The sequence below is a fragment of the Dioscorea cayenensis genome, chromosome 4, assembly GCF_009730915.1.
Source record: "Dioscorea cayenensis subsp. rotundata cultivar TDr96_F1 chromosome 4, TDr96_F1_v2_PseudoChromosome.rev07_lg8_w22 25.fasta, whole genome shotgun sequence".
Classification (NCBI taxonomy): Eukaryota; Viridiplantae; Streptophyta; class Magnoliopsida; order Dioscoreales; family Dioscoreaceae; genus Dioscorea; species Dioscorea cayenensis.
Window position 1 is genome coordinate 5,568,648 of NC_052474.1, and position 24,175 is coordinate 5,592,822.

Below are 24,175 nucleotides of genomic sequence, written 5' to 3' on the forward strand. Positions count from 1 at the left end.
AATGTTCATACACTTTTTTTTTTAATCAAAGAAACCTCTTTGCACTTTCCTAAGTCCAACAATAGAACACCAAACTCTTTTAAAAAAAATTCCAAAATGTGCAACAACTGCATTGTTTTATCTAGCCATCAACCTCTCTTTCTCACATTCCAAATTAAATACAAAAATCAAGAACTAAAAAATTAATTTAAATTGAAGACTCAATTATATTTTGTGTAAATAAATGTTGGTCCAATGGAAACAGACCAAGTCATCTTCAAAATGGTCTTCCAAGGAAGGTTGGTCAACTTTTGCATGTACAAAACAAAAATCAAACTTAGCTACTTATAATAAAAAAAGTACATATATGCATATATATATATATATATAATAGTATAGATTATATATTAATGAAATTTCAAAACTTTAAGGAAAAATGTTATTGCCCCTCCTCAAGCACCAAGACAAAACTTTTACCAAAATTTTCAAACAAAAAAAGCTATGATGTGATTGTGGCTAAATCTTGAATTCAACATAAATCTTTGACATCTTAAAAACTTTTCCCTTGTTTAATTTTAATTTATATGATGTTAAATTTGTGATAGTGAAAAAATTTGATTGGTTGAGAGAGGTGAACAAGAAAGAGTTATAATAATATTTTAATTGATGATATTTATAAGAATTATAAATATAAGTAAGGTCTCAAAGGACCATGATATAATTTCAATGGACATTAAGGTCACTCTAAGTTTGCAGGTGAAAATCCCTTTTTTAAAAAAAATAATTCAAGGAAGAGAACATCAGGTAATTAATATTAAGAAGATGACTTTGTCACCATATTTTTGTAATATTTTTTAAATGTAGAGAAGTATATTGGAGATACATGCTTATGAGCATCTGTTAATCCATATTCCTCTATTACCTGATCAATTCATAAGCTTTTGTCAAACCCACTTCCATTTTATTTTATTTTATTTTATTTATTTATTTATTTATTTATTTATTTTTACACTAAACGATAAACACCTCCATTTAAAATAACTCACTTCCATTTTTTTCTTCCTACATCTCTCCCATGTTAGTTTATAAAAAAAGAAAAATTATTATAAATAGAGTTATGCAATAAATAATTTTTTGAAAAGTAAAAAAAAATAAAAATACTTAATACAAAAAAACAACTAAAGAGAAAAACATGTAAAAAAAAAGGAATTAGCATCAACAACAAGAGGATCACATTTAGAAATATAAAATAAAATAAGAAAAAAAAGGATGATGAACACAGATGAGAGAAAAACAAAAGAAGAAGATAAAACTTTTGGTAATTAAAAAATTAATTTGATGTTTAAATTGCAGACGGGTTATAAATAGAATCAATTAGCACATTCACATCATAGGTTAAAAACTCAAGGTTTTGATATTTTACATCAATGTATTTCAGTGGCGATTTATTGGACTCAAACATTCACAAGTATATTTCAATCAATTTACGTCTATAGTATATATATAGTTAATTGATTTTCAATTTCTGGAAGTTGACTAAATTTAATCGCTTAACCCTTTACACAAGAACTCATTTAATGAAGATTGCTAACTAACTAGACGCACACTTAATTAATTGCATAATTCATGCAAATTTATTAATCTAATTTAAAGCACAGTTTTAGCATGTGGTCATTTCAATTAATTAATTAGCCAAAGTCAAAAAGAAAGTCAATTAGAGGATGCTTAAGTGGATGATAATTTTAGATTTATTGTATAAATTAAATTAGTTTTGTTTTACTCTAATCAAGTTTTACGTAAGACGCACATTATTATTTTTTGTTTGTCTTACTTTAAGCAATTTAATTTCGGCTTTGTCCACATTATATATATATATATATATATAATTTTTTTTTTTATTTGTCAACTAGCCATTAAGACCTCTTTTTTGTTGTTTTAAAATATACATTTTAATATCATAAATTGTTAATAGTTAATATCAACTATATGTAACTTTATTTTAATCAATTTTATTTATGGCGCCATGTTGAGTCTGACGACATGGATTGGCATTATGTGACAAGCCAAGAAGTGACATGGCAAAGGAAGATGACGTGACAATGATGACTTCGCAAAAAAGAGAAATGACTAGGATGATGATGTAGCTATAGCTTGATGACATGGCATATGAAGATATGAGACTAGAAGATCATGATGGGAGACCATGTTTAGAAGAAATTCCTCTCAATGGTTCATGTAATGATCAACTAATTTTGGAAAGCGCATCAAGTTAAACGGATCTCTTCAAAAAAAGTAAGTTTTATCTTAGACATGATTTGATCTATTCTTGGTAAGATCAGAGATGATAAATAATATCTTTAATAGAACTCCTTTTAAAAAGATCTATCTTAAAAAGAGAGGAATATTATATTGTTGGCATGAATAAAGATCATCATGGAGATTGTATAAAGCTTAGTTTGGTGTAAAGCTATTTGAAGACACAAACTAAATTAGGTAAGAAGAAGCCAATGGGATTATCAAGACCATATTTAGCAACATAATATGAAGGGAAATCTAAGAGCTAATTATGCGCGGAGATAATCAAGGAGACAAATCATATATGGAAGATTGACTGAAAATTTGATTGTAGATTTAAAGATCCAAGCATGGATGATTGGAGATTATACTTGAAGATATTGAAGGCTAAAATTGTATAAGATGAGATCAAGTTTAGTAATAATATTTCCATGAGTCAAACGAAGATCATTTGGGAAGACCAAACTTGGACCAAGTTTGGAAAGAAGATAGGGAGATCTTCGGTGACCATCTTTGCTGAGATAGTTGGTGTGCCTTGGTAGGTGCGACCCTCGGGAGAGGGACAACTGAAGTGACGTGAGGAATGAAGCAGCTGCAGGCAGGAGGAGTTCGGGTCAAGTCAACTGCTACGAGGCGGATTGAAGGAACCGGGAAGGTTGAAGGTCGCAAATTCGGGTGCAACTAGCTAGAACTCAGTCATGTTCAGTAAGGTGAGTAATGTTGCAACTGGGTGATGCAACATTTAACTTTGGAAAGTGTCCAAGTTAGGTAGCCGCGGAGAATTCTAAAAGATGAAGGATCTAACTGCATTCATTCTTCACTGTCGCATCATGTTTATAAGCTCAAGAAAACTCTTTATGGTTTCAAGCAAGCTCCAAGAGCTTGGTACCAAGAACTCAAGGGTTTTCTTCTTCAATTTGGTTTCAAGAATTCTGTCGCTGATTCCTCTCTGTTTGTTTACAATATGGATGGTGTTTGTCTTTATTTCTTGGTTTATGTTGATGATATCATTCTCACTGGTAACAATGATCGATTTCTCGAATCGTTTGTCATCCAACTTGGCCAGAGATTTTCCTTGAAAGATCTTGGCGTCCTACATCAATTCTTGGGTGTTAAGGTGATTCACACCCCTACTTGTCTTTTTTTGTCTCAACATCGTCATATTTCTAATCTCTTGGAATCCTTCTCTATGGCTGGAGCTAAAGGAGTCACTACTCCCATGTGCTCATCTACACCTCTATTACTTAAGGATGGCTCCCCTCCAATAGATCCCACTCCTTTTAGAAAGCTTGTTGGTGGACTTCAATATTTATCTCTCACTCGCCCGAATGTTTCATTTGCTGTTAATCGTCTCTCCCAATTTATGCATTCCCTTATTGAAATTCATTAGACAGCATTGAAATGAGTTCTTCGTTATCTCAAGAACACTATTTTTCATGGTCTTTTTCTACGTAAAGACATTGCTCTTCACTTACGGGCATTCAATGACTCAGATTGGGGTGGAAATCATGATGATGGTCGCTCCATTGCAGCTTATCTTATTTATCAAGGCTCTAATGCTATTTCCTGGAAATCATGCCGTCAAAAGACCGTTTCGCACTCTTCAACAGAATCTGAATACAAAGCACTTGCTAACACTGTTGTTGATATTATGTGGATTGAAAATCTTCTTCATGAGTTAGGGATCAAATTATCTCAGCCTCCATCATTGTTTTGTGATAACATAGGTGCTACTTATCTTTGTGCCAACCCAGTCTTCCATTCCAGAATGAAACATATTTCTCTTGATTATCATTTTGTCCAAGAATGTGTCACAAATGGGCAACTCATAGTTCATCACATCTCCACTAAAGATCAGCTGGTCGATGTCCTCACTAAAGCCTTAAGTCGTCAACAATTTATTGTTCTTCGGTCCAAGATTGGAGTCTCCAATGGGGAAGTGGCCTGTTAAACTGATCTCAAAAGATCAAGAATCTACCAAGTCAAATATTAGTTAGCTTAGTCTTATCTATAGTTTTGTTTTGCTTAAATGTAATCTTCCATTAGATGCCATATCTTTCTGTTGTAACAAACTTTATTACTCATTTGTATTTACTGTATTTAACGTCCATATGACTTAATAAAATACACACAACTCTTCAACACAACCAGTGTTTTTACGTCTATATAAGATATAATGTTTGAAGATTTAGGATGAGCCACAAGGGAGAGACCCTTCGGTGAGGGTTTAGGAGAGTGGGCATCAGGCAATCTTAAGAGGGTATTCTTTATCTTGAGAGAGTAAGGGAGAGTTGTACTCTTTATGCTATCACCTTTTTTAGTGGATTATTTCTCCGGGCTTGGCCCTCTAGATGTAAGCAAGATTGTGCCGAACTGGGTTACCAAGTTACTTGTTTTCTTTCTCTTGCTTGATTGTACGTGCGTGTTCCTTATTCTAGTGAGTTTTTGAGTGACTCTTCTAATCACACTACCTACAGAACTATCACGCTATAATAATGCAGTGTGTACTCCAAAATTATTCTCTTACAAATGTTTTGTTCTATTATCTATAGAATTATAATACCATTGATATCCTAACTATACAGTCGACAACTTGAGTATATATGTCCTTTATTATTATAGAGTGAACATCATCAAAATCATCAAAGCAGTTGTGTCTTGCACTTTGTCTTTTTTTTTTTTTAAATTTATTTGTTTGTTTGTTTTGTCTATGAGAACTTCACCCAATGATTATATATCTCCTAGCTCCTAGTTATTTATGTTGTTAGTCTTTTTCTCGTATTTTGTCTTTTATCTTGGTTTTGGTTGTTTCTCATTGCTCAAATGTTTGTACTATTTTGTGTATTACTGACAATAATTTACTTACTTTATTCAATAAAAATAAAAATAAAATGTTAAAAGCAAAATTAATACTATTCATATAGACACACATATATATTAAAAACAAGTAATGTATGAGAAGTGGAGTGCATATCAACGCTGTCCAATCAATTATGTAGAGCGACAAAGAAGAGAGGGAGTGATGGAGATGTGTGCATATATAATCCATCATTATATCTTATTTTAAAAATATTTGTATTATTACAAATAAAAATTTCCCGAGTAAGTCGTCATTTAAAGTTTCCATCAATATTAAATTTATAAACTGTGCCAAAAATCAGAGGTGAAAAATGTGAAATCTTGATTAAAATTATATTATAAAGGCATTTTCTTAGTTTGGTGGTAAATGCACTTAGAAGTATATGGTCAGGTGTTGATTCAAAACCCCATGCTAGCTGTACTGTTTATAGCATTATTTATATATTGGTTTTGGGTCTGGGTATTATCTTATAGTTTTGTTGAAATAGGTTTTGATATATCCTCCACATAAAAAGTCATATCTTTCTCTTTTAAGATTACATAACAAGAGTATTTATTAGCATATGATTTTTGTAAATCTTCTTAGTATGCACATGACAAATTTTTATTGTCATATATGATATCTAAGATGTCTGACCAAGTTAATAAATATAAATAGCTCTTAATAAATCTTTAAGTGAAAGGTATTTATCATCCATTGTTAACTATATATATTATAAAACTGAATTGATTATTCAACGTAAAAAATAATAAAATATTATGTTCTTAATATAAAATTTACCGACTAGGTAAAAAATGATTAACCTCATGGTCCACAATTAGAATGACTTTATTGTAAAAGATAATAATAATAATAATAATTATTATTATTATTATTATTATTATTATTATAACTATTATTATTTTTATTATAAATTAAAAAATGTTAAATGAGTTGTCATCCATAATTTCTACCAAAGTCAGATTTATTGACTAGGTTGGAAAGGTTGAAAAAAAAAATTTATTATTTGTCATAAAAAAATTATGCAAATTATTTTATGTAAATACAATTAATTTATTGATTGGGAAAAAAAACTAAAGATTACAAATGTGAATTCATGAGTGCATGACTATTATCATTAAAAAAAAAACATGACTATTATTGCATTAGAAGGATGGATTTAGAAGAACAACGTGGAAGCATAGTAAAAATTATATATATATATATATTTACCAATATAAAATTTACAAAGTAAACAAACAAAAATGATGAATATGCGATCACAACTGTAATAACAGTAAATTTATTGTTTATTATAGAAAAATATTAAATATATATTTTTTTAAATATAAATTTCATAAGCCAGGAAAAAGAAAGGATCAAATAGTTTGCATCCTTGTCCCATGATATTGTTTTTGTGTGTGTGTGTGACGTGCATGCATGCGTCACGTGTGAGTGTGAGACATGAGAGATTTCGTTGAGTCTTTATATATAGTCCCTCATTTTAAACAATTATATAAATATATGATAATTCATTTATGGTCCTGATTTTTGTTGGCACAATTATTGGCATGTTGGGGATATGGACCACATAAATAATAATAAAAAAGAAGTTATTTGAGATAATAATAATAATAATAATAATAAAATAAATGGAAATCTCATGATATGTTCTAACTTCCAACGTCCATGTACGTGTCCAATGGTCAAACATTGGTGCCCGTACAGTCAAATCATGCCCGCACGTGCGATGACTTTAGAGATTTGGTTGACCAGTCAACGGTTTCCCCCTTGAACCTCATTTCCCACATCAAACCAAGATGCTTATAGCTTCATAGTTTTTATTCTTTTTATTATTTATTTTTTAAGAATTAGTTTTTAATTGGAATAATTTTTTTTAAGAATTTTGACAAATTAAAATGATTTTTTTTACAAAATAAACAAGTCACATCAAACACGTATACAGATGTAAAGTTAATACTTTACCACACTTACGTAGACAAACTAATACTCTAATAGACTAAGAAGTCATTGCAAATATGTTACAATGTTAAAATAGACATTTATTATGATGAGAATATATTTCCAATAAGATATGGTATTTATACTAACTACTTTATCATAAATAATAGGAATATGTTTAAATTAATAATTTATAAATTTCTCTTGTATTATATGTTACCAAGAATAATTATTCCCCTCATCAAAATTAATCTATGTACATTAATTATTTTAGAATTTTATAACTTATTCAAAATTCAAAATAATTAAATTTTTAATGATTTTTGTTACATAAACAAAAAAAATGTCATCCATGACGAATTCTTCTTTAATCTCATAATCAATATTTTATACATTTCCTTTTCTTATTACCTCGAAAACAAGTAATCGATGAGAAGTTCAAGTGCAAATCAACCCTGTCTAAATCAAATATGTAAGGAGAAAAAAAAAAAAAGGATTGATGGAGATGTGCATTTATTTATAATCATCATTATATCTCATTTTGGAAATATTAGTATTGATATAAATAAAAAAAATCCCAAGTAAGTTGTCATCTATAATTTCGATCAATATCAAATTTATAAATTGGGCCAAAAAGCAGAGGTGATAAACTGTGACTCATCACTATATTCAGATCAGAAATAATAAAAAGGTCCAAATTATTTTTTTTTAACAAATAAAAAATGATTAAGCAAACAAAGATGAGAAATGTGAAATCTCAATTACAATTATATTGCAAAGACACTCACTTATTCATAATTTTGACTATAATGAGATTTATCAACTAGGCCTGAAAGAAGACATTATAATTATATATAATTGGATTGAAAAACAAAATTTATTATTCGTCTTACGAAAATTAAGTAAATTATTTTATATAAATATAAAATTTATTGATCCCAAAAAAAATAAATATGACTAATGTGAATTCATGAGTCCATGACTATTATCATTACCCAAAATAGAAAAAAGAAATTCATGACTATTATTACATTACAAGGACGGATGTAGAAGAACTACGCGGAAGAATACTAATAATTATATATATACACTAATATAAAATTTACAAAGTAAACAAACAAAAATGATGAATATGGCATCATAACTGCAATCAAACTAAATTTATTGTTTATTATAGAAAAATAATAAATAAATAAATATATTTTATAAATATAAATTTCATAAGCCGGGAAAAAGAAAGGGCCAGATAGTTTGTATCTAGTTCCATGAAATTGTATGTGTGTGAGTGTGTGACGTGCATGCAGGCGTCACGTGTGAGTGTGAGACATGAGAGAATTCATTGAGTCTTTGTATTTAGTCCTGGTTTTAGTTTAAACAATTATATAAATATATGATAATTCATTTATGTCCTGGTTTTAGTTGCCACAATTATTGGCATGTTGGGGATGAGGACCACATGAATAGTAAAAAAAGAAGTTATTTGGGATAATAAAATAAATAGAAATCTTATGAAAAGTTCTAACTTCTAACTTCTAAACTATTGGCATAATAAAATAAATAGTCAAAATTATTGCCATGTTGTGTGACGTGTTCAATGTCCAAACATTGGTGGTGCCCATACAGTCAAATCATGACCTCACGTGCGATGACTTTATATTTTGGTTGACTAGTCAACGGTTTCTACTTTAAACCTCATTTCCCACATCAAACCAAGATGCTTATAGCTTCATAATTTTAATTCTTTTAATTCCTAATTTTTTTTAGAATTTGTTTTTTATTGGAATAATTTTTTTGAAAATTTTGACTAATTAAAATAGTTTTTTTTATAGAGTAAACAAATCACGTTAAAGAAGTGCACTGATATAGAATTATTGAATTAATACCTTAATACACCTCATTACGTTTGTGTTCTCATCCTACGTGAATTGAGATTCGAAACTACCCTATAAATAAAAACAAATATTTTATACATACGACCCGGTGCAAATAGATGAAGATGTCATTGACAACAAGTTAAAAGTTTCAAATAGATATTTTTGAGGGTAAGTATACATTTACAAAATGGTATAGTATTTATATCAATTACTCTATCATAAATAATAGGAATATGTTTAAATTAATAATATACAAATTTCTCTTGTACTATATGTTACCAAGAATAATTATTCCCCTCATCAAAATTAATCTATGTACATTAATTCTTTCTACATTATTTTAATGTTTTACTATAAAATTTTGGAATTTCTTAACTTATTCAAAATTCCAAATAATTAATTTTTTAATGATTTTTATTACTTAAACAACAACAAAAAAAAAATGCCATCCATAAAAATTCTCCTTTATTTTGATGAATTCTTTTTTAATTTTATAATCAATACCTTATACATCTCTTTCTTACTACCCCAAAAGAAAGGCACACGCTCATTGAATAGACCTACCTGCTAATTTTTATATATATATATGCTTCAAATATATTATTATGATGAAGATTTTAATTGTGTTATTATTTTAAAAAAATGATTATAACTTGAAAATGTAAATTATACAGTAAAAAATTATTATTAATAAATAAAAAAATTGAGAATTATTAAAGAGGAAAAGAAATTTCGGACGGAGGGCTGCTATCAATCAATTTCAATAATAAAAATCTAGCAGCCCAAAACAATAGCAAGAAATAACTAGTCAACTCAAATACATAATAAAATCTCATTCATCCACTGCTCTTTATAACTCCTGTCTCTTTTCCAACCTGTCTTCCATTTATTCATTTTTTTTAATGAGGTGGTCCTTTCATTAAATACATATGAAGGAAATAAATGATAATTAATGTATTATGTGTCATATGTCATCGTTGTTTGCATATAATATATACTCCATACATATATATCATTTTTTTTAATGAAACATATATATATATATATATAAATCTTTAACTAAATTTAAATTATTACAACTTCCTTTAAAGTTTTTATTTTATTTTTATATATAACTTGGGTATATTTATTGGTTAAAATTTTGTGGAATAAGTCTTTAATCATGTAATCGAGTTATTCTTTCAAAATAATTGAAGAGTTATTCCGATTAATTAAGGAATTATAATTAGAATAAAAATGTATTAAAAATAACTGTAAAAAATTTTTAAGTATTGTTTAGAAAAAATTATAAATAAAATATAAATAGAGAAGAATAATTACTCGTAAACAACCAGCTTGATAATTCATGTTACATTAATAAATAAATGTATGTATATATATAGTAATTTTATCAATTTAAATTAGAGTTGAAAAAGATATAAAAAGTGAGGACTCGATCGGTCTCCTTTATAATATATATATATATATATATTAAGGAAGGTCAATCATGTAAAATCCATTGGCCAACGGAGGTTGGCATTCAAATTTCCAAGCAAACCACAAAGGTTGAACATTGAATTTAAAAAGGAAATAATTTATTTAGCCAAAAAAGATCTTCCACACGGTTAGACTTTGGCCATAGGCATAGTTAGACTCTTCCAAAGCTATGTTTATAATTACAAAAAATAGTTAACTTTTGTTAATAAATGTGTATATATATAGTTATATATATATATATATGTATGTATTTTAAATCTTCTTTAAGTAATCCACTATAAAAAAAAAAACTTCTAAAAAATAACCATTTTGATCACTTTAATTGATAAGGAAAAAGTTATATACATATATATAAATTTATAGTTTCATGAAGTTTCATAATCTAAATCTTGTAAACCAACATTATTAGCCATCAAACTCATTATATTTGTACTGTTTATTTTCTTTATATTTTTATATGCATGTTCACACACATAGACATATAATAAACACAATGCAAGAACGCGCGCATACAATTAATATTCCACTTAGTTTTTTCTTATATTTTGATTATTTTTCACACACTTTTTAATATATATTTTTTAATTTTTTTCCAACGTTTTGAATGTGCTTTACATCCATTTTGACAATCTCATAAAACTCTTAAGAATTTAAATTATACTTATACTTTTACTATTCTTTACTTTTTTTAAAAAAAACATGAACAACACATTTTATATGTGTATTTTTTTTAAAAAAAAATGTGAATACACACGTATCATCAGAAGCTTTTTAAATATATCATATACTTTCACTGTATATAAAAATTCCATCTTTAATTTCTACCAACAACCAGAGAATCATAGGGGTCATTGGCTTATATGTATATATATATATATATATTAAAAATAAACTAAATAAATAAAATACAGAGATTGAAATAGTAAAAATAAATAAATAAATAAATAAATGTCAGTGGTTCATATATATAGTAAAAAAATCAAAATAAAAAATAATAATAATAAGAAAAAGAAAAAGACAGTCTTCAATCCAGAACAACAAGACAAGCTGACCTTGACAAAAAAGGAAGCAGACATGAGAGACCAAAAAATGAGGTTCATGGAAACTGCAGTGCATGTTTTCTCACCTGCTCACAAACAAACAACTCCAAAAAAAAAAAAAAATTCCATAGAAAAAACTCGGATGAAACACCATATAAAGACTTGAATACTTCAAAGGTCTTTTAGCCTCGTGTGTACTTGTTCTTCAAATTCCATTTCCACAAATCTTTTGTTCTATCCACATACCAAAAAGCAAAGCAAAAATAAAAAAAGTGTGTTTTTTTCTTAGTTTCGTATTGGAAGGGTAGTACCAAAGACTCCATTTTTTGGTTTTTGAACTTGTTCAACTGCTGGATTTTGACAGCCTCTGGTCATCAACTTGGACTTTTGGAGTGTGTATAAATTAGCCCAAGCCTACTGATCTTTTCATTGTGCTTCTTGGTTTTTTTTGCCTTCTGTGTTGTGTTTGCAGGTACTGCTACTCATCCTCCATTTTTCTTACTTCTTCACTTGTTCTTTGAGTTGGTTTATTTATTTTTGTGTGTATCTATCTGTTGATGAGGTTGCATGTGACTTTGATTTATACTTGTTATATGATTTCAAGTTTTGTTCTTCTTCATGTTAAAGATTGGAGCATGCAAATGGAAAAGAAATAACCATTGTTTGATTTACCCCAAATTACTGCTCTAGTGATGTTAGGTTTTTGCTGAAAGTTTTTGTCTATTTTCCTTGTTTGTTTGGTGGTTTGGAATATGCAAATGGGTTGAAGTAGGTACATGGTATGATTGCCCCAAAATTTCTTACTTTTTTGTGATGTTAGGCTTTTATCTTTTTCCTTTTTCTCTTTTCTTTTTAAATTTGTACTGGTCAAATTCATAATGAACTCATTGATTGATGTTCAATTTGGTAGGCTAAATATTTTGTGCAAGTTGATAATTGGGAGTTGGTGTTCTATGGGTTTGTCCCTCTCAATATTGGCATGGGCATGGGTCAAAGTTATGAAGGAAAAATTCTTTGGCTTGAGACAGGTTGAAGCTGTTTTAGCAAAATCTATCAGTTTTGGCGAGAAGGAAGTTGGCATGACATTAAGATCATTGAGTTTCAGACGAAGCGATTCCGGGAAGGCAATGTCTTCTGATTGCCCCCGCCAACCGGTTCTTGAAAAATCTCTGAGCTTCAAGAATTGGGAGATTGAACCTTCAGTTTCATGTCAACAAGATTTTAATGATTCCAATGCAGTGGAAACACTTTCTTTCAAGACTGAAAGAAATGATGCAGTTACTGCACTTAAGTCTCCGAATCGTGTTCCTGAGTTCTCGTCGCCGAGGCCTTCTAGCCGATTAGCTGCTGCTGGTGTTAAGCTGCAAATCTCGAGTGATACTAAGGTTCAACCTCTTACTTTAAAGAGTGGAAGGAATGATGTTGCTGCTGAAATGAAATCCCCGACTAAACTTCTTGAGTTCTCATCGCCGAGGCCATTGAGTGAATTAGAGGCAGCAGCCGTGAAGGTGCAAAAAGTTTACAAGAGTTACAGGACAAGGAGAAATTTAGCTGATTGTGCTGTGGTGGTTGAGGAATTATGGTTGGTATCTAATTCTTGTTTCTGTGGTTTTCTGAAGCTTTTTTAGTTTTTACGGTTTAATCTTATGTTTCTTGTTGAATATAGGTGGAAAGCATTGGATTTTGCGTCTCTGAAGAGAAGTTCAATATCGTTTTTCCATATCGATAAACATGAGACAGCGGTGTCGAAGTGGTCTAGAGCAAGGACTCGAGCGGCTAAGGTAAGAAACATGTTACATATGCGATCGGTTTTTTAGTTTCTTGATGTAATTGCTAGTATTTTGTGTTAACATTTTGCTACTTTTGTTTTTCAGGTTGGTAAAGGTTTGTCAAAGGATGAAAAGGCTCAGAAACTAGCATTACAACACTGGCTTGAAGCTGTATGCATTGCATCTTTTACTTTGATACTTAGCATGCTGATTACAAGCATCCTAACCTTTCTTCACTTACTTGTCTCCACAGATTGATCCACGACACCGATACGGTCATAATTTGCACCTTTATTATGATATTTGGTTCGAAAGCGAGAGCACTGAGCCATTTTTCTACTGGTGAGCATTTCTGCAGACTACTCCAGTTCTCTTTATAATTCTGCTTCTGTTTATTGTATCAGTGAAAATATGTTTTCTTAATTGTTCTTGCAATAAAAATGAAGGTTGGATATCGGAGATGGCAGAGAAATTAGTCTTGAGAAATGCCCGCGAAGCAAGCTTCAGCAACAGTGCATCAAATATCTTGGACCTGTATGTTCTTTGACTAGAATGTTATGTCCATTTTCACTTGATTATCAGTTTATCTTATCGCTGCTTATCATCTGTTTGTCCAGAATGAGAGAGAGGCATATGAGGTCATTGTGGAATCCGGGAAGCTTGTATACAAACAAAGCGGGAACATTGTAAACACTGTCGAAGGATCGAAATGGATTTTCGTTCTTAGCACTACAAGAGCACTATATGTTGGTCAGGTAACAATCATCAATCTTACTTAATTCATAAAGCCCAATACAATGAAAATTAAGTACCATATTACTGATGCATCACATTTCATTGTTTGAGCAGAAAAAAAAGGGTACATTCCAACACTCGAGTTTTCTTGCCGGGGGAGCTACAACTGCTGCCGGGAGACTGGTAGCGAAAGATGGAGAACTTAAGGTACATTTAGAAGAATTCCTTTCTTCATTGCTTAAAGAATAAAGATTCTTTGTTTCTTTCAACTCATCATCAGTCTTTTCTTCTTCTTCTTTGTAGGCTATTTGGCCTTACAGTGGACATTACCTCCCGACAGAAGAGAACTTCAAGGAGTTCATCAGCTTCCTTCAAGACCATGAAGTGGACCTTACCAATGTGAAGGTAAACAAAAGCTGCAAAACCACTACTTCTTGTCAATAAATTTGAACTATGAAATTTTTAGCTGATACATTTGAAACTCTTTTAATCCCAGAGATGTTCAGTAGATGATGATGAATTCCCATCATTCAAAAAGCAAGATGAACTGGCCAAAGTGGCCAATAATGAGAGTGAGGACTCTACAGCCACTCTTGAAGAGCCTGCCAAAGAATCTACAGAGAAAGCTAAACCAGTATTTGAACTCGGTCGTCGTCTTTCCTGCAAATGGACTACTGGGGCCGGTCCTCGTATCGGTTGTGTCCGTGATTACCCTGCAGAGCTCCAGAGCAGAGCATTGGAGCAAGTCAACCTTTCACCCAGGGTCATCCCATCTCCCATTGGCAACAAGGTGCCAATTCCATCTCCCCGGCCAAGCCCAAAAGTCCGGCTTTCACCGAGGCTTGCATACATGGGCATTCCTACACCTACAGTTTCCCTTACTCTTCCTCAACACAGGAAGAGGTGAAGTGCAGATAGGCTCTGTTGCTGCTGCTGAGATTTAACATGACAATTTGTTTTGTTCTTTTTCCCTTGACTACATTTTTAGATCTGTTTGATTGAGTTGTGAATTGTTCTTTGTTCTTCTTATTTTTTTCCCACTATGTTCCATTTTGATCATGGACGAATAATTTTTGTAACAAGTTCATTCTTTCAATGTATATAGAAGATGAAATGGGTGAATGATTGATTCACTCCTTTTTTTTCTGAAATAGATATTGAACTTTGTTCCTTTCATCTTTTCTTCAATCTTTTTAAATTTAATCCCGGAGATCATATCAAAGAGTAAGGTACAAAGAATGGCCTTCTTCATTCTTGAGAAATAGATGTGAAGAAATCTCTTCGCATTAAGTTTGATCATTAATCAAGGAAATCACCCTTATTAGGAAAAAAGTACATTAACATTTAATCTTACATAAGATTAATCATACAAGACATTCAGGTGAATCTTCAGTGGCAGCAACTTGATCCATTCTTGAGTTTCAAAGACGGTTCATCTCGGCGATTCTTTTTAGGGTTTCCGCAATGAGCATGGAAAATTTACACTTGAAGGTCCGTTACAGATAGCAGATAAGAAGTCCATGGACAACCAGTAGCATTTCTTGAAACCCTAAGAAATCTCATTCCCACAAAGAAGATGACCAATTGCCACCACTGGTAAAGCACACAGCTATAGCAGAGAACACAGTGACCTGTGGCACAACAAGAGGACTCCATGAATTCTGATCATCAGAGAATTGCTAAAGATTTGAAGAAATTCGACCTTATTAAACTAATAACTGCAATAGAGCCGATGAATCCCACCATTTTCACAATTTGAGAAACAAGATGCATTTGAATACCAAAAAGTAAGTTTGAGACTCAAGAGAGAACCTCTTTTGATTGAGAAAATATGGTAGATTACAACATAGATGAAGCTGCCTGCAGGCCATGATGCTCCTCTGTGGTACTAAAGAAATCTTGCAATGCTAACATCTTGATAGAGCTATGTTTCAAGCTCTTAATAGCTTCCACACTTGCTAGTGCCCCAGCAACAGTTGTTATAATTGGAATCTTATAAGCTAAAGCCATCCTCCTTAATTGCCGACCATCTATAGAATCAAGGGCATCACCGGAACTTGTTATCACCATAACCTGGATTTGGCCGTTTGCAAGCATATCTCCAGCATGAGGACGTCCTTCATGCATCTTAAGGACACGCTCAACTGGTATGCCCTCCAATTCAAGTACTCGAGCAGTACCAGAAGTTGCAACAATATTGAAACCAAGCTCTTGGAATCCACGAGCAATAGAAGCAAGATGAGGCTTCGTCAAATCATTTAGGCTGATGAACACTGTACCACTATGTGGAAGCTTTTGTCCTGCAGCAATCTGAGCCTTAGCAAAAGCAACAGAGAAATCAAAATCTATCCCCATTACCTCCCCAGTACTTCGCATCTCAGGGCCGAGAAGAACATCACAGCCTTGGAACTTCTCAAAAGGAAGCACAGCCTCCTTAACAGAAACATGCTTCGGGATCACCTCAGCAGTGAATTCAATATCATGCAAGCTCTTTCCCGACATGACAAGTGAAGCATATTTAGCTAAAGGGTGACCAATAGCTTTAGATACAAAAGGCACAGTGCGGGAAGCACGAGGGTTTGCCTCAAGAAGGTAGACATCACCAGATGCTGTGATCGCATACTGACAATTCATAAGCCCACAGACACTAAGTCGCTTTGCAAGCTTTGATGTCCATGTTCTGATTGTTTCCAAGCACCTGGCTGACACAGTTTTAGTAGGAAGAGAACAGGCTGAGTCACCAGAATGAACCCCGGCTTGTTCTATGTGTTCCATAATCCCACCGATGACCACATTCCCATTTGAGTCAGCTAGTGCATCCACATCAATCTCAATGGCGTCAGACAGGTACTTGTCTATCAATACTGGGCGCTCAGGATCTACTTCAACCGCATTCTCAAGATAAGTGATGAGTTTGTCATCAGTATAGACAATCTCCATTGCTCGACCACCCAAGACATAAGAAGGTCGAACAACTACAGGATAGCCTATCTCAGCAGCAATCAACAAAGCATCAGATTCACTCTTTGCTATCCCTCCTTTGGGTTGTTCAACCTTGAGCTCATTGAGAATGGCATTAAATCTCTCTCTGTCCTCAGCTGCATCAATAGAATCTGGTGATGTTCCCCATATTTGTACACCTCCTCCGGTTGCAGACACTAACTTGCGTTCTTCCAGGTAGTGCTGTATTGGGAGAGCAAGTTTAAGAGGAGTCTGACCTCCAAATTGTACAATAATACCATCTGGACGCTCCAACTCAATCACATTCAGAACATCCTCCACTGTCAAAGGTTCAAAGTATAAACGATCACTGGTGTCATAATCTGTAGACACAGTCTCAGGGTTTGAATTCATCATAATTGTCTCATAGCCATCCTGAAATAAACATAACAGTAAAAAAGAATCAGTAATCCACGAAGATAGAATAGTCATTTGACATGCTTCAGGGAAAATCGAAGTAAAAGAAAACTAAAACTAACACAAACTACTAATGATTGATGAAACAGTATGACAGAAATCTGAAAATGACTTAAATTAGCAGTAGCAACAATAATAACTATAATAATAACAGAAAACAAATTCAATAAACTAGTAGGAGCACACAACACTACTAATATAATATAAATTATTAAGGAAGAAATGGAATCAGTGTCGCAACAAACAAAAAACACACAAAAGACAGCCAGACCTGCCGAAGGGCAAAAGAAGCATGACAGCAGCAGTAGTCAAACTCAATACCCTGACCGATTCGGTTAGGTCCACCACCCAAGATCAACACTTTTGGCCTTTGAGTAGGAGCTGATTCACATTCAAAATCATATGATGAGTACATATAGGGTGTGTGTGCCTCAAATTCTGCTGCACAGGTATCCACCCTCTTATATGCTGGAACCACACCAAGTGATGAACGCTTTGATCTCACCTCTCTCTCAGAAGTATTAGTTGCATGGGCAATCTGCTTGTCACTGAAGCCCCTCCTTTTAACCTCATAGAAGTCATCTTTAGTTAGCTGCTCAAGACTCCTTGACAAAAGAAACTGTTCTACATCTACCAGCTCTTTTAGCTGAGAAAGAAACCATTTGTCAATATAGCTAAGTTCATGAATTTCATCCACCTTCATCCCTTTCTTCATTGCTGCATATACTGCATGCATGCGGTCAGGATTTGGCACCCGTAAGCTGTACTTCAACTGATCCCAATCCCAGTCAAGCTCCTTAACAGATGCACAACCCCACCCCGCATAGCCACACTCCAAAGAACGAACAGCTTTCTGAAAAGATTCTTGGAAAGTTCGGCCCAATGCCATTGCTTCGCCAACAGATTTCATCTGGGTCGTCAATACTGGCTGAGAACCAGGGAATTTCTCAAAAGCAAATCGAGGAATCTGCATATAAAGTACACAGGGAAATCAGATTAAAGTAATATTTTACACAGAAGTTTAAGTTATATCAGGGAAATAGAATTACAGATACTTTGGTCCTTATCAATTAGCCTAGGAGTTACCTTACCTAATTTATCATCTGAGTTTTTTCCTTATGTAAATCTCAAATTTTTCGCACAATTGCCTTAGCCTTGATGTTCAGGAAAAAAATCCAATGGACACCAAAATGTTAAAGTCTAATTTTTAAAGTCTTATTTTAAAATAATAATAATAAAAAACACATTACCCATTTGTCAAAAAGCTATAGAAAAGTGATCCTTCGGTGTATTTAGTTAAGTTCCCACCGATAATTTATTACCATTCCTCTTGAAAAGTTGGGACTCATGATTCACATGCCAGGACCATGTAAATGTGTTAACTGTCCGTGGAGAATATTTTCATTACTACCATTTTGTACTTTACCAAAATTATACTGTGGGAGGCACATCCTAAACGTCATGTTCAAAAAGTCAACCAGACTATAAAATCTCACCCAAAACATATGTATGTCAGTTTCGCAGCATTGCAACAATTTATTCAAAACAAGGTCATGATAACCATGAATAAATTAATCTATAAATAGAAAGAACAATATGTATATCTTTGCAATTATCTAGATATTGACGCGTTACCATCAGTCTTTCCTACCATAACTCCATGAATTAATTATAAAAAAAGCAAAGAATCAGGGTAGGCATCAATGCATTAAGCACATGGGAAACTACGGAAAAACCTCACCTTTGTCACCACATAATCAATGGACGGCTCAAAGCTTGCCGGAGTCTTCTTAGTGATATCATTTGGAATCTGATCCAGTGTGTATCCGACGGACAACTTCGCTGCCATCTTTGCAATTGGAAATCCAGTTGCCTTCGACGCCAATGCTGAAGACCTTGATACTCTAGGGTTCATCTCAATCACCATGACTTCCCCGTCCAAAGGATTCACAGCAAACTGCACATTAGAACCTCCACACTCCACCCCAATCTCCCTGATGATGGCTACGGAGTAATCCCTCAGTCTCTGGTACTCTTTATCTGTCAGAGTTTGCGCCGGTGCCACAGTGATTGAATCCCCAGTATGCACTCCCATTGGATCAATATTCTCAATCGAGCAAATAATAACCACATTATCAGCAAGGTCGCGCATGACTTCAAGTTCGTACTCCTTCCAACCAAGGAGCGACTTTTCAACAAGCACCTGCGATGTTACGCTCGCAGCAAGCCCGGATTTGCAAATGGCCTCGAATTCTTCACGGTTGTAGGCAATTCCACCGCCAGTGCCGCCAAGAGTGAATGCAGGACGAATGATAAGGGGAAACTCACCAATCTTATCAGCAATCTCGAAGCACTCATCCATGGTGGTGCCGATACCGGATGGCGGAGTTTTCAACCCAATGTTCAACATGGCCTTCTTGAAGAGCTCGCGATCCTCGGCCTTCCTGATGGCATCGAGGTCGGCGCCGATGAGGTGGATGCCAAGGCGAGAGAGTGCGCCGGATTCGGCAAGTGCGACAGCGAGGTTGAGCGCCGTCTGGCCGCCCATGGTGGGCAGTAGTGCGTCGGGGCGCTCAGCGTCGAGGATAGGCTCAATGAGCTCCGGCGTCATAGGACCGATGTAAGTACGGTCGGCGAGGCCGGGGTCGGTCATGATCGTCGCCGGATTTGAATTCACCAGCACCACCTCGTAGCCCTCATCCCTAAGAGCCTTGCAAGCTTGAGTTCCGGAGTAGTCGAACTCGCAAGCTTGGCCGATCACAATCGGTCCAGCCCCGAGGATCATGATCTTCTTAATGTCCGTGCGCTTACCACCACCAAGACGCCATTGAATGGGCTCGGAATCGGAAGGGGAGGCGTCTCCGGCGAGACAGCGGGGAGAGTTGGACCCACGGCGGAGATGGAGACAAGGGAACTGGTAGTGCGCCGAGGAGAGCAAGGAGCGACCACGAAGAAACGAAAAGGAGTAGCTCAGGGTCTTCAAGGTGTGGGGAAGGAGAGAGCGGGGGATCGCCGGCGGTGACCGGAGCGCCGCCATGGATGGAGGGAAAGGAGCTCGAGTTGGAGTTCCGTTCATTCGCGTGCCACTTAAAACTAGGGTTTCGGATCTTTGGATGCTAATTAAATATGAGGACAATCTATGCGGCTCGTTCTCAGCCGTTAGATTTTAGATCCAACGGTTAAGGACTTGTTGATTTCAATCTGACGGTTGTTAGTCTGGATTCTTTTGTATTGTAATTTGAGAGATGATATTAGTGGAAATGGCGCGCTGAGGGTGACGCGTGGACTCGGATCAAAGGATTGAACCCGAATCCGATAAGGGGTTGAGTTCATGAATAATTATTTTTCTTTTATAGTTAATTGTTCTTTTCCGCGCCTTAACTATGATAATGTTGATTTTAACATCTAAATTTATTAAAAAAAAAATATTTGATGACGCCGACAACCATGCTGCATATTTTGCCACGGCACCAAATTTTTTAAAATATTAATATAGTAAATAGTTATATTATTATTTAAAATTATTTTTATATTTAAAATAACATTTAAAATCATCGGTTCCTAAATATTTTTATTATATAAAATATAAATATTATAATAAATGATAATCTATCCAAAAATCCAGTGCAAGGGGCATAGCCGCATAGATGCTTAAACGAATGAGTTTAAATTCAAATTTTTTATGTATATAAAACAACATTTGCCCAAAGAAAATATTTCTTTCATGTAACTCCCAACATTTCACTCCAAACTAGAGCCCATGCTTTGAAGCAGGGATGGCAATCCTTTGTCCGGGCCCACCAGTTCAATTTTATATGACCCGGACCATAAAGGGTTTGGATAAAAGTTGTGTTAATCCAAGCTGGGTTTGAATAATGTTTGATTGTCCGAATTTAAATCTGGGCCCGGTCTGGACAAAAAAATTCAGACAACCCGGCTTTTGTACCTCTAAAATTTTAAAAGCCCAAAATCATAAACTCAATTGTTTTAAACCCAATTTTCCAAAAACTTCAAACTTATATGGTTTTTTTATTAAGACTTGAAATTTTGTATGACTTGATTTGGGTTTTGGATAGTTGGATTTTTTTTTTTATATAATGTGAATTAAATTATTTTTTATAGTTTAATATTTGAGTGAAGTTAAATGTAGTTTATAGGATTCGAACAAATTTTGGATATTCGGACAATCTAGTTTTAAAAGAAACCGGGTATGGACAAGTTAGGTTTGTCCGGATGTAAAACTGGACCGGGTCCGGACAACAAGTTTATTTATTTATAGTAGTAATTGTCCGAACCTAATTTTGTCCGGACCCAGATTTTGCCACCATTACTTTGAGGTTTAAGTGCTTGGCTTTTCTAGATTTATCAATATATATATAATTAATTAAGTGGTTAGTGTGTTTGGATTCATGGAAGGATAAGAGCATATTTCATTGTATATTTGTATTTTAAGGTGCATACTTGTCTCTTTTTTATAACTCAATAAAGTGCATCCTAATTGAAAATATTTTTACTTTTATAGTTGTTCATGCTTAGAAAATTACTCAATTGGGAGTTGATTTCTCTTGCTGATCCTCAATGAGTATATTTTCCTTGCTTCATTAAGTAACTCTTATGACTAACTACTATTTTTGTGCTTCTAGACTTAACAAAACATCTTAACCAATACTCATTTATCTTTCTGAAATTCATGTATCATGCATAGACTGTTCTTATCTGAACACAATTAACAGAATTCTGTCTGTCTTTAATTTCTAATAACTTCTACTTGTTAATTAAATGCTATTCTTCAATGCAGGCATTGAAGAACAGGATACACATGCAACATTTATGTAAATTATTTGTTTGTTTGTTTGGAGAGAAAATTTTTGGATATTCTTCTAGGAACAAGAGGAATTAAGAAAGATATAATTAGTAGGATAAAGTTCAATGAAAGATCAATTCTTGTTTATGGGTGGATATTCTTAATGTTCAATATGTTCGGTTCTGATTATAGGATCATTTGGTTCCACTTAAAAGCTCTTGGTTTTTCAGAAATTTTCGCCGGATTGCCGATATTATTAAATTCAATTTCAGATCAAGTCCATTAATCCTAACAACACTAATTTCTGGCTTTTTAAGCCCATCTTTGTTAACATGGATTATGATTTGAATAGTCTTTGTGGTTTTTGATAAGCTTGTGGCACTTGGAAAGCATGTCACAAGATTAAAATGTTCTGTCAGACATGTCATGAAGTATTTGATTTTGACTTGTTTTTCTGCAATTGCAAATGCTTTTCAATGACTCTCTTTCACTCATTCTGTTGATTCCTTAAGTATCAGGATGAGCAACAGAATCAACACATGCATATAATTCATTAGTTTAGACTTATGACTGTTAAAATATATATATATATATATACATATTGAGTTAATTAAATGAGTCAACATTATAGCTCTTTAATTTAGTTACATTTTGATGTCATTTCAATTTCTCCAATATCTTCAATTCAATTTTTATCTGCTGCAGTACTAATTATGAAAAGTCTCAATCAATGATCTGGAAATTGGAGGACCACTGACAAATGCAAATGTTTGATTCGGTGATTGAGGAAGCATCAAACCAATATTCAATTGCAAATTTGCAATTGGTTTCTGCATTCACTGAAGAGCTAAGAAGCTTTCAAATCAACTCAATAACATATCAAACAAAGACTCCAGCACTGTTCTTGGGTTTGGTTTCTGCAACAGTGAGCCAGTGAAATGATTTGAACTTACGGCCATCTGATTTACAAAAATTGAGCAGACCCTGAGAAAGAACTTCAGTAATTGAGAATCATCACCAAAAAAAAAATTTGAGGAAAAAATTCAGTAATTGAAGAATTATACCAAAAGAAAAGACAAAAAGAGAAGTCTTCTTCATTTCTGAAATTTTCCTTGGAGTTTGTTTCTGCATCATTGAACCAAGGAAATTGAAATGTTTCAGTAATTTTCTAATGGGTTAGATTAATATCTCCCCCATCTCTTGAAACCATCTAGGCCTGAAAATTTTGGTTTTTTTTTTTTTAATGAGATTTAATTCAGAGCTGCAATTGAGTTGTGACAAGTCTTATATGAATATTTTTGTCATGTCTTCCTCATAGCATTGCAGCATTCAGCACCTACATTTCTGGCCCAGACACTCTTGTCTTTTGACCTCTTTTCTTAGTTTTTGACCTATATACCCTATATATATATAGAACACCAACAGTAGCCATAGGATCATCATTAAATCGCTAAAATCCATTTATCAACATTATTGAACAGTTTCAAATAGTATTATACAGTAGTGCACATTGATCATAAATATTGAATATATACCGTATCTATATAAATAATAACCATTTAGAACATCATTCAATGGCTATAAACAAACATCTCTGGTAAACAACAATCTACATACCTGCGTAGATGACTTAAACCAATATATATATATATATATATTTATTTTGAGGATTACGTGTTTCTATATACTTGTGACTAACTGATTGTCTCAGCCACAAACTTTAAATTAATTTAGGTATTTTTTATATACAATAATTCAAATAAAAAGTCATTTGTTTAAAGGACGCAACTTGTACTAACTTCGGCGAGATTATGTTATTTTCTTGTAGGATAACTATCTAATAATCTTAATGTAGTCACTATATCTTAAAAAAAATATTTTTTTATTATTTGGCTGGATTAGAAAATTGAGGTTCATAAGAAAATACAGTACATAATATTTTGAATTGTTTTTATTGCAATTATTATTTAAGTTTGTTTGTGCTT

At 33.2% G+C, this 24,175-nt stretch overlaps 2 protein-coding genes across 2 annotated transcripts; one reads left to right on the forward strand and one right to left on the reverse strand.

Moving 5' to 3' along the window:
• Positions 1-11,517: 11,517 nt before the first annotated feature.
• Positions 11,518-15,105, forward strand: LOC120258506 (IQ domain-containing protein IQM1-like). Its single transcript, XM_039265943.1, has 10 exons — positions 11,518-11,937; positions 12,376-13,047; positions 13,132-13,246; positions 13,340-13,405; positions 13,488-13,576; positions 13,681-13,768; positions 13,852-13,989; positions 14,084-14,176; positions 14,273-14,374; positions 14,466-15,105. The coding sequence occupies exons 2-10, from the start codon at positions 12,419-12,421 to the stop codon at positions 14,874-14,876; spliced, it is 1,731 nt and encodes a 576-aa protein (XP_039121877.1). The 5' UTR covers positions 11,518-11,937; positions 12,376-12,418; the 3' UTR covers positions 14,877-15,105.
• A 115-nt stretch (positions 15,106-15,220) lies between these two features.
• Positions 15,221-20,475, reverse strand: LOC120258505 (carbamoyl-phosphate synthase large chain, chloroplastic). Its single transcript, XM_039265942.1, has 4 exons — positions 19,128-20,475; positions 17,658-18,353; positions 15,782-17,344; positions 15,221-15,600 (listed from the first exon to the last, which is right to left on the reverse strand). The coding sequence occupies exons 1-3, from the start codon at positions 20,460-20,462 to the stop codon at positions 15,809-15,811; spliced, it is 3,567 nt and encodes a 1,188-aa protein (XP_039121876.1). The 5' UTR covers positions 20,463-20,475; the 3' UTR covers positions 15,221-15,600; positions 15,782-15,808.
• Positions 20,476-24,175: the final 3,700 nt, after the last annotated feature.

Coding starts and splice junctions, on each gene's coding strand:
- LOC120258506 (XM_039265943.1), top strand. CDS start 12,419: ATGGGTTTGTCCCTCTCAATATTGGCATGGGCATGGGTCAAAGTTATG. Junction 13,577..13,680: donor ACTGAGCCATTTTTCTACTG/GTGAGCATTTCT, acceptor ATAAAAATGAAG/GTTGGATATCGGAGATGGCA. Junction 13,769..13,851: donor GCATCAAATATCTTGGACCT/GTATGTTCTTTG, acceptor CTGTTTGTCCAG/AATGAGAGAGAGGCATATGA.
- LOC120258505 (XM_039265942.1), bottom strand. CDS start 20,462: ATGAACGGAACTCCAACTCGAGCTCCTTTCCCTCCATCCATGGCGGCG. Junction 18,354..19,127: donor TTGATTATGTGGTGACAAAG/GTGAGGTTTTTC, acceptor CTTTATATGCAG/ATTCCTCGATTTGCTTTTGA. Junction 17,345..17,657: donor CTTCTTTTGCCCTTCGGCAG/GTCTGGCTGTCT, acceptor TGTTTATTTCAG/GATGGCTATGAGACAATTAT.